The 9917-nt window shown below is 54.1% G+C and overlaps 1 protein-coding gene across 1 annotated transcript; it reads right to left on the bottom strand.

The window, feature by feature from the left end:
- Positions 1-769: 769 nt before the first annotated feature.
- On the bottom strand, positions 770-4880 carry TAFA3 (TAFA chemokine like family member 3). Its single transcript, XM_007459049.1, has 4 exons — positions 4821-4880; positions 2658-2773; positions 1910-2059; positions 770-981 (listed from the first exon to the last, which is right to left on the bottom strand). The coding sequence occupies exons 2-4, from the start codon at positions 2770-2772 to the stop codon at positions 770-772; spliced, it is 477 nt and encodes a 158-aa protein (XP_007459111.1). The 5' UTR covers position 2773; positions 4821-4880.
- Between the last annotated feature and the right edge of the window lie 5037 nt (positions 4881-9917).

The raw sequence follows: 9917 nt of genomic DNA, 5'->3' as shown, positions 1-9917 counted from the left end.
TCAGAAGCTCTGGGGTGGGTCTCTTCTAGTCTTAAATATACTCAGAATGGCTGTGTCCCTTGCCTGCCTGCAGATAGGAAGCTCTACTTTAGATCCAGCCACACTTTTTCTTGCTGTAGCTCCTGTTCTGTGCCCTACGAAAATGTTCTCTTCAGAACTCCGGAGCCCGCCTTTCCTTCTGTATTGTTTTCTTTGCTTGTTCGTTTGCTGGGTGTGATGGTGGGGAGGGAAGGCAGGAGGCAGAGTTCTGGCTTGCCCCACAGTGTCACCCATCTGTACAAACGGCCATGACAGAGCAATACAACGGATTAACCGTGACACACATGGAACTGCTAACGAGTTCGATAAAAGTTTGATTATCCCTTGTTCTGTGGGGCAGGCAGCAAACCATGGAAATAATAATCCTCTCGGCTGGTGTCAGCACAGCAGTTCAACCAGAGAAAGGCAGGTGTGAGCTACAGGGAGTGAATCGTGGGAATGTGGGGGTGGGCCTGCAGCAGGGGTGGGAGGGCAGAATGGCTATTGCAGAGATTCCCCTCTCAATTATCTAGATAATTCCCTCAATTCTCTACTTTGTTCTATGGACCTGACATGTTCTGGAAGGCAAACTCATTCTTGGCAGAGAAGGAAACTAAGGCCTCAGGAGCATCAGGACTATGCCCAGAAGGACACCTTGGATTTCAGTCCCCAGAGTCTAGACAAACCCAGGGGAGACTGTCCGGGGATGAGCCCACATGGCTTGCAGATCTCAGCCTGGGAAACCGGCATCCTAGACCCCAGGGTTCCTGTGCCCCCTTTTCCGCCCCCAGTGAAGGGGGAAGAATAGGGCTGGGATGAAGTGTCTCTCCCTGGATACCTTGGTGGTTTTGACTTTGTGTCCGGTGCTGCAGCTCCATCCCGACAGGTCCGGGAGCACTTTACACTCCTCGCCCAGCAGGCAGGGCTCCATCTGACACCACCACTTCTGCAGGACGATGGAGGCTGTGGGAGCAGGAAGCAGTGAGGGCAGCTCTAAGTTCTCTGCAAGTACAGCATGCAGTTGTGGGCGTGGGAGTGGTTCGTGCAGAATAAGGGCATGTTTCTACACACCCTGGCTTAGAGCCCTGCATTTCCCTTGTCTTTTTCCTATTCCAGGCTGCCCGGAAGGGCAGTACTCAGGCTGAGGCCTTGGGACACAACCATACCAACCTCAACCCCACTGACCCCTACATCTCACCAAAGACAGAGAGGGGTGAAGGCAGGGGAAGTTGTCTCTAAGGCAACCCTTGAGTTGAGCCACCACATCATTAGCAGAGAGGCACAGTCTTCAACATACCCCTTGGTGTATGTGAGCAAGCGTGCAGGCCATTAGAGGGAGTGCACAAGCAGGTGTGTGCGTGTGAGCACAAGTGGCCACGTTTATGGCGCTGCCATGTGAGAGTAAGAAAATAAGCATGGGTGGGGCCGTGGGAAAGGGGTGGATATGAAGGAATTCATGGCCAAGTGATACGCGTGTGTGCATGTGAGGGGAGGGTAAAGGCCAGCTGGAGAACGAGAGGAGGGGATGTGAAAGAGGCCTGGGAAGGAGCCGCAGGTGAAGAAGCCAACGTCTGGAGGAGTGGACGTGAGGTGATGAGGCTGACGGGAGGCCTGAGAAGCTCGTGTGAGGAAACGAATCCGCGTATGTGCCAGGCAGTAGGTGTGGCCAGGAGGGAGGGCGTGTGCTTGTGACAGAGCTTTCCTCATCTGTGGGATGGGGATGGTCACATCTGTGCCCCTCCTCCCCGAGGTGGCCCCATCATCTGAGACTCCGACAGTGAAAGCCCTGAGCTGGGCATGAAATTGTATCCCCAGCAGATGGCGAAGCCTGGACAGACCTTCTTATCTCTCTGACCAAGCCCTCCCTGCCGGGTCCCAGCCTCTCACTCACCGTCCACGCAGGAGGGCTTTGCCCGGGTGGTGCCGGCCACCTGGCCAGAGAAGCAAGAGCATTTGACAGTCTGGGAGCGCTCCTCCATGCGGTTCCGGTTACAGCAGCGGTGAGCAGCAATCACCTCGCAGGTGCCCTGCTTCACGGGGACTGAAAGGGCCAGCACACCATCAGATGCCAGGCCCAGGCCAGCACCCCTGTCCCCCTCCCACCCGCCCTAGTTGTCCTCCAGCCCCTCCTCCCAGCTCAGGGCAGGGGTAGGTAAGAGATTTCCAATTGCAGGGGAGGAGGAAACGGATGACATCTTCCTGCCACATCTGTGTTCCTATCCTTTCTTCCTCCCCAGTGAGGCCACACTCATCACCCTGGCACAGTCTGGCCCCTGGGCAGGAGAAAGATGGAGTCCACACCATCCCCCATCTCCTGGCTTCCCCTGGGTGAGGCCCAGGGCCCCGAGGGCTTACAATGCGTGGCGAGGATCATCCGCTTATACCGGCTTTAGCCATCCCAGAAGGAAAACCACAGAATTAGGCCAGGAGGCTAGACTTAAGCCCCGACCCCGGGGGCTCCTCTCCCTGCAGAACACCTTCCGGCATGGAAAGGAAGGTGAGAATGGGTCTGCCCTCGAATCTGTGGGTTTTACTCTGCCTCAGAGATCTGCCTGCTGTGGAACGGGGTCCAGTGGTGTCCAGCTTTCCAGGCATCCTGGAAAACCGCCCACCCCACGGCCCCACCACCTCCCGTAGACCTGTTGGAGTTGGAGGCTGCAAGGAAGCCGAGGCCAGGTGGGTCCACAGCCAGACCAGGCCAAGTGTCAGCAGCCAGCCGCCCGTGCTCCAGTTCTGTGTGGCCCTCTCACGCATCCTGCAGAGAGAAGCACACACCCTGCTTGACTCCAGGCAGGAGCCCTCCCAGTGCCCAGTGTCAGCACCACTGTGCCACGTGCTCTGGGGGGCACAGAGGCGGGCAGGGTGCACGACTTGTCCCCAGGCAGCTCTCGGCCTGGCAGACTCACTGTAGAAAGTGGTGAGTACTACAGTCAGAAAGGGGAGCAGGAAGGGAGGCTGTTCTGCTGGGAAAAACATGGAAAGCTTTGTGGAGGAGATGACATTTAGGAGGGGTCTTAAGGAATGGACCGGGCATGGTCCCATGGAGGGCTGTGACATGGAAGGAGCAATAATGCTGACTGCCATGTTTTGAGCACTTGACCCTGCAAACATACTCTTGAATCCTTCACAACTGTCCTACAAAGTAGGATTATTTGTACCCATTTTACAAATGAGCAAACTGATACTCAAAAAGCCTGGACACAACCTAAACAACCATCAGTAAAGGGCTGGCTAAATACACTGTGGGCCATCTGTGCAATGCCCATCCAGACAGCTGTAACAGAATGAGGAAATGCTTTATGTACTGAGGCATGCAATGATCTCCAACAATAATCCATCATTTACGGAAAAAAAGCAAAGTGCCTGGTGATGTGTATTCAATGTGTAAAAGGGAGGGATTATATATGTTGCTCAAATATGGGTTAAGCTAGCTCTGGAAAATGTACCAAAAGACCCTAATAACATTGTTTGCCACCAAGAAGGGAAACTAGGTGGCTGGGAGTGGGAAATTGGTTGGCTGGGATACAGAGGTAGAAGGGAGATATTTTTCTCCCTATTGCTTTTTTTTTTTTAAGATTTTTTTTGATGTGGACCATTTTTTTTAACATCTTTATTGGAGTATAACTGCCTTACAATGTCGTGTTAGTTGCTGCTGTACAACAAAGTGAATCAGCTATAGGTATACATATATCCCCATAACCCCTCCCTCTTGTGTCTCCCTCCCACCCTCCCTAACCCACCCCTCTAGGGGGACACAAAGCACTGAGCTGATCTCCCTGTGCTATGCAGCTGCTTCCCACTAGCTAGCTATTTTACATTTGGTAGTGTATATATGTCCATGCCACTCTCTCACTTTGTCACTGCTTACCCTTCCTCCTCCCCATGTCCTCAAGTCCATTCTCTACGTCTGCGTCTTTATCCCTGTCCTGCCCCTAGGTTCTTCAGAACCTTTTTTTTTTTTTTAGACTCCACATACATGTGTTAGCATATGGTATTTGTTTTTCTCTCTCTGACTTACTTCACTCTGTATGACAGTCTCTAGGTTCATCCACCTCACTGCAAATGACTCAATTTTGTTTCTTTTTATGGCTGAGTAATATTTGATGTGGACCATTTTTAAAGTCTTTATTGAATTTGTTATAATATTGCTTCTATTTTATGTTTTGGCTTTTTGGCCGCGAGGCATGTGGGATCTTAGCTCCCCAAGCAGGGATCGAACCCTCACCCCCTGCATTAGAAGGCAAAGTCTTAACCACTGGACTGCCAGGGAAATCCCTCTCCCTATTGTTCTTTAATCTTTTGGGATTTGAACCACGGGAAGGTACTAGCAATTCAGCTTAAACAAAATTTAAATATAAAAAGGAAGAAATGAAGTGGAGGCTAATAGAAGTCAAGTGACTTGCCCAAGGCCAGGCAGCATGTGGGTAGAAGACCCTGAGCGCAGAAACCTGCTCTGTTCCCACTGGACCACCTTGCTTCTGCTCTCTTCCCCTTTCCTTCTCCTCCTTCATCCTTGACGGTTCGAATCTCCCAAATCTATCCCAGAGAGTGGACTAGAAATGGAGGGAACCCCAGTAAGGCAGAGGCACAGAGCAGCTGGGAGCCACCCAAGCACAAAAGGGGCATGAACCACCCCCTCTGCTGCACTGCTACCCCTTGGGGCATCACTGGGCTCCCTCAGGGGCCAGCTTAGTGCTGGGAACACAAATGCCAGGACCCGGCTGCTCCCTTGGATAGGGTGCTTGATCTCTGGCTATGCACCCCTCCCCCAACTCCCCCTATTCAACTGTCTCCTCACTCACCTTTTTTGGAATCTTTTATCTTCTGTCAGTTTATCCACTGGCCTCAGACTCACTTTTCCTAGACAAATAGTAGAGATTCTTGTGGTTTGCAAGGGACAGAGGGAGCCCGTGGCCCTGCAGGGGCTGGAGGAGGGCCTGGGTGAGGGCAAGTGGGTGGACTGGGCACTGAAGTAGTGCCTAATTCTGAGGCTGTTCCCCGAGGTGCCAGGACAGTGGGCAGAGTCCCTCCTCCGCCCTGGGAATTCGCAGAGGTCCTTGCAGACTCTGGGAACATGTAGGTTGGTAGGCCTGAGAAGAGAAGCCAGAGGGAGCTTCTCTGTGCCAGGGGTGAAGCAGGGTTGATGGTAGGAGGTGTCTAAGAACCAACCCTGTCATCTCTCTGGCCTTGGGAAGGGGCTGAAGGCCGGGGAAGAGTTCCTGAGCAGAATCTGACAGCCGCTGCTGGGAAGAGGCGCCTGAGAATAATAACCCCTGAGGTCCTGAATCCTCTCTGCCTCTTCCTCCTCCTAGCCCCATCACACCTGCTTCCTGGACTGGCCAGGAGCTGGCTCAACTCTGCTGCCCTCACCCCCATTCCCACTCTAGAGGGCTAGAACGGGAGTCCTCCAGGTCTCTGAGCCTCAGCGGCCTCAGCCCCAAAGCATCTCCATTTTCCCCAAGACCTCCCTTCCCTCAACCTCCAGAGGGAGGTGGAACTGAGGCAGGTAGGATGGTGGGGCTCAAGAAGGGCCAAGAGCCATGTGTCCTAGCTCCCCAGAGTGACAGCCCAGAAAAGACTGCGGGGGCAGATGGAGGAAGTGATGCCAAAACCCCTGGGATGGGTGTGCTCCACGGGCAGAGAACTTCTAGAAGTACCTCTTTTCTGAGTAGGTATCTCCTCTCCCTGCCCCCTTCAGGAACTTTTGTTTTGATCACGACAAAGGCAGCTGTGCCTTTTCTCCGGCAGTCCCCCAACCCATTTCTCTCTGAGCTGCCACACCTCCAACCCAACTTTCCCATCTCTCCTATGAACCCCAAGACCCAAAAGACCCGGGAGTGGGCATTTGGGGTGCCTTCTCTGGCATTCTATTCCTTCCCTCAGAGAGAGCTTGAGAAAGAAGCTTCTGGGGTTTGTTCTCAGGCTTCCACACTCCTGCCTCAGTTTCCCAGGCTGTTTTCCCCAAACCCCTGTATACCAGCATGGGGTTGAGAATGTGAACCACAAGATCCTTTAACCTTTCCCTGCCTTCTCCCGCCCCTGCCCTGCGCCCACTCAGTCCTCCCAATTCTGAGCTCCCACGCCTGGGACCTACCTGCCCCAAGGCGGTATCCACGGGTTCCACCCGCCGGCCTGAGGTTCTCCTCGCCTCTGATCCCGGGATCGAGACTCCGAAAAGCGGACTGCAGGCGGGAGCGGTCAGCTCCGGTGCTGTCTAGTCCGGAGTCCTGTCCCCCTCACCAAGTTGCTGCGTCCCCGAGGCGCAGGGGCTCTGACCAAACTGGCATCACGGTCATGCGGGGCCCGCCCTGGGCACCGGGGAGCTCCGGGCCCGCTCGGCCAGCTCTGCAGAGCTCAGCAGGGGTCCCTCCGAGGCTCCCGCCCGCAGGCCTGGGAGCTCGCGGCTGCCGCCGCCGCCTCCTCCTCCTCCTAGCGCGGGGCCGCCCCCGCTTCCCCAGCCGCGCGCGGGCGTAGCCGCCGCCGCCTCCCGGACAGCGCCGGGCACCGCGCACAGCGCTCCGTCGGCCCCGCGGGCACAGCGACCCCTGGCGCTCGAGGCAAGACCGGGGAAGAGAGGACAGCCAGACCCCGCGATGTGGTCCCTGGTACAGGCAGGTAATTCAGAGAGGTCCCTCAAGACTATGGAGGTCTTGGGGCTTGGGGTGGGGTGCTGAGTGTGAGGAGTGATAGCCCAGACCCTCACGGGTTTTGAGCCTTGAAGATTCCCGAACTGCACTGTCCGATACGGTAAATAACATCTTAAGTTTCTCATTTACACTCACAACATTTCAAGTGCTCAATCACCACATGCAGCTAGGGACTACTGTACTGGGCAGAAAAGATATAGAACATTCCCACATTGTACAAAATCCTGTTTGACAATGCTCTTTTAGATTGCTATGGTAGCCCTTCAGTGTTAAAATGTTAAAATCCAGGAGGAAATAGCAAATGATCTCTATCCCAGGAGCGGTGTCCTCTGGGGCAGGAAGGACCAGGGGAGGCATGTGGGTAGGGACCTGGAAGGCAGGAGGGCTTTGGTAGGCCTGTGGATGATGGGTATGAACCCCAACTTGGGAACAAAACTCTGAGACCCAGTTTCTTCACCATAAAAATTGCAATGTAATTGCAATTGTATAGTTTGTAATTTTTTACAGGGTGAGATTCTGGATGTGAAAGTATTAGACAAGTGAGAGAGGAAGTGGTGGTCTGTGAATTTGTCTCTTGATTGAAGGACACTCCTCTTAGTTTAAGAGGGCTTTGGGATTGGAGTAATGGGGAGGGGAGAGGCAAAGGGAAGAAGCCCAGTTCCTGGCTCTGAGCCACTGCATGTGGCCCAGGATAAAGGGACTTCTCTCTCTCTCCATCTTTTTAAAATTAATTAATTAATATATTTATGTATTTATTTTGGCTATGCCCAGTCTTAGTTGTGGCATGCGGGATCTTTTTTATTTGCAGTATAAGGACTCTTAGTTGCGGCATAAATGCGGGATCTAGTTCCCCCACCAGGGATCAAACCCGGGCCCCCTGCATTGGGAGAGTGGAGTCTTACCCACTGGACCACCAGGGAAGTCCCTAAAGGGATTTCTCTTGAGGATACCCATTTCCTACCCCTAGCTGAGGTCTCACACACTCCTGGCAGGACCAGCCTCTGAGCAGTTCTCAGCAAAGAATAACCTACAAGGCTGCTTCTTCCCACTCCATCTCCCTTTTGCCTCTCACTCTGTGCTGCCTCAGGGATGAGTAGAGGTGGTGACCTTCTCACCAGGTTCTGGGGCAGTCTGAGGATGCAGGAGGTATGATGATGCCAGGAATAGGAGATGAGAGGTTCAGGGAGAGGAGAGTCTTAGGATTTGGGTACGGTCGGAGGGCTGTTCTAGAGCCCAAGGGAGCTGTTGACATCCCTGCTGACCATCTGTTGCTGGAACTAGGGGGTCTCTGGGCCCTGGCCCTGTGGCCCACTTGCAGTCACACCATGATGGGTGTTGTGAAGAGCAGGGATTATGGAGCTGGATGACACGGAGAAGTGGTAAGCAAACTGTCCCAGAAACACTGAATAATAAAAATAGCCAGGATGTTATATTTTTTTTTCTGTCTATGGCTTGCTGCCACTGTTTATGCCATTTATCTGTGAGCTGGTTCCAGTTTTTCTCAAACAGGAGGGAAATACCCATAGCAGCAGCATGTTCTTTATCTCCCTGTCTGGCTTGCCACTCTATGTGCCTTTGGGTCTGACTTTTTCTGGTTTTCTTTTCTTTTCTTCTTTTTCCTTCTCTCTGCCCAAAGTGCAGGCATAATTATAGAAGTCTACAAACCTGAATGATCATTGTGAGATTTTTATTTGGAAGCTACCAGAAAAGACACCCCTTCTGGGGGTACAGTCTAGCCAGGAACAGAGAGGGTCATGGTCAGGAGGCACCTAGCTGACAGAGTCCAGAGGTGGAATCCCCATCATGAACTGGGTGCCAGTCCCTGAGGACTACCCTGACTTGCATTAGGACCATAAGGGCCTTGTCCCCATTTGAACCATGTGTGGGGTAGAAGGTGTCTCTGGAGGCCTAACAATCAATTCCCAGGCTTAGGAACACAGTTCCAGCATCAGGTCAGTACCACCCTCCCCTCTCAGGCAGGGACTTAGCCTGGCCTCTGTCTCCCCTCGGTGGCAGCCACAGGAGTTGTTCACCTAGACTGTTCTCAGCCTTTGCCTTAAGAGGAGGAGGGTGGGAGAGGAGGAACACCCCCCTCTTCTATTCACTTACCTCTTAACCCTTCCTCTCTGATGTAGATAAATCAGCTTGGTTCTTAAGAATCGGTGTGGGTGGCTGGGGAACGGACTTGGGCATGAATTTCCCACTGGCTGTTGACCTCCCGGAACAAGTCATGTAAAATGACAGGAGTGTCCAGTCCTGCGTCATCCATAAAACGAACATAATAAAACCAACCTTGCAGGGTTAGTGTGCAGTGTAAAGGGCCTAAAGTATAGAAAGTGCTTTGTAGACAGCCTATTATTAGTAAGTCCTCAATAAATGTAGTTATTGTTATCCTTACTAACAGTTCTGCTCTGGCCAGGGGAGGTCCAAATATGGGCGGAAATTGGGTCCTGAAAAAAAAAAAGTGGAGTCGGAGTGGTAACTGTTCTGCCGGATCTAGCGGTGGTCTTCACGGGGAACGGCGCCCTCGGGAATCCGGGAACTTGCCCAGCTCCCTAATTCAGGATGATTGGCTCCAGCCTGCCTTGTTACCACTTCCACACCACTCCCAGCACCAGCTCGCTGGCCCTCACTCTCACTCCGGCAGCCCCAGACAGAGGTGTTACCACAACCGGAGCTTCACACACAGCGGTCGCTAACGGAGATCATCAGCTCCATCACCCTCTGGGGGCAGGCTAGCCACAACGAACCCAGGGCGAGGAGACACCACCCTCCCGTCACAATAGGGAAGTTCTAGCTGATGAATATAGAGCAAGGCTGAAATAAGATTTCTGTCGCCTTCCTACAACAGCAGACCCTTCTTACCCCCAAAAAACGGAGGCGGGAGAAGTCGGAACGGGGCGGGGGGAGAGGCCGCGAGCCGGCGGGGCTGTTCCCGGGGTAGCCCAGAGCCGCAGGTAGTTTTTCCGGGGACCGGCCCTGCGGGCCGCGAGCCAATGGTGGGGCCGAACTGACCGGAGCGAGCACCGCCCCTCGAGAGCCCTAGGGGGCGGGGCCTGTCCTGGGGCGGGGCCACGGCCGAGGGCGGGGCAGGGAGGCAGCATGCTAAACCGGGTGCGTTCGGCCGTGGCGCACCTGGTGAGCTCTGGGGGCGCCCCGCCTCCGCGCCCCAAGTCGCCGGACCTGCCCAACTCGACCTCGGCGCCACCCGCCGGCCCTCCACAAGCTCCCAGAAGCCCCCCGGCCAGGGCC

This window comes from Lipotes vexillifer, unplaced genomic scaffold (genome assembly GCF_000442215.2).
Source record: "Lipotes vexillifer unplaced genomic scaffold, Lipotes_vexillifer_v1.1 scaffold400, whole genome shotgun sequence".
Classification (NCBI taxonomy): domain Eukaryota; kingdom Metazoa; phylum Chordata; class Mammalia; order Artiodactyla; family Lipotidae; genus Lipotes; species Lipotes vexillifer.
Note: the sequence above shows the minus strand (reverse complement) of the source record. Positions and strands in the feature narration are given on the sequence as shown.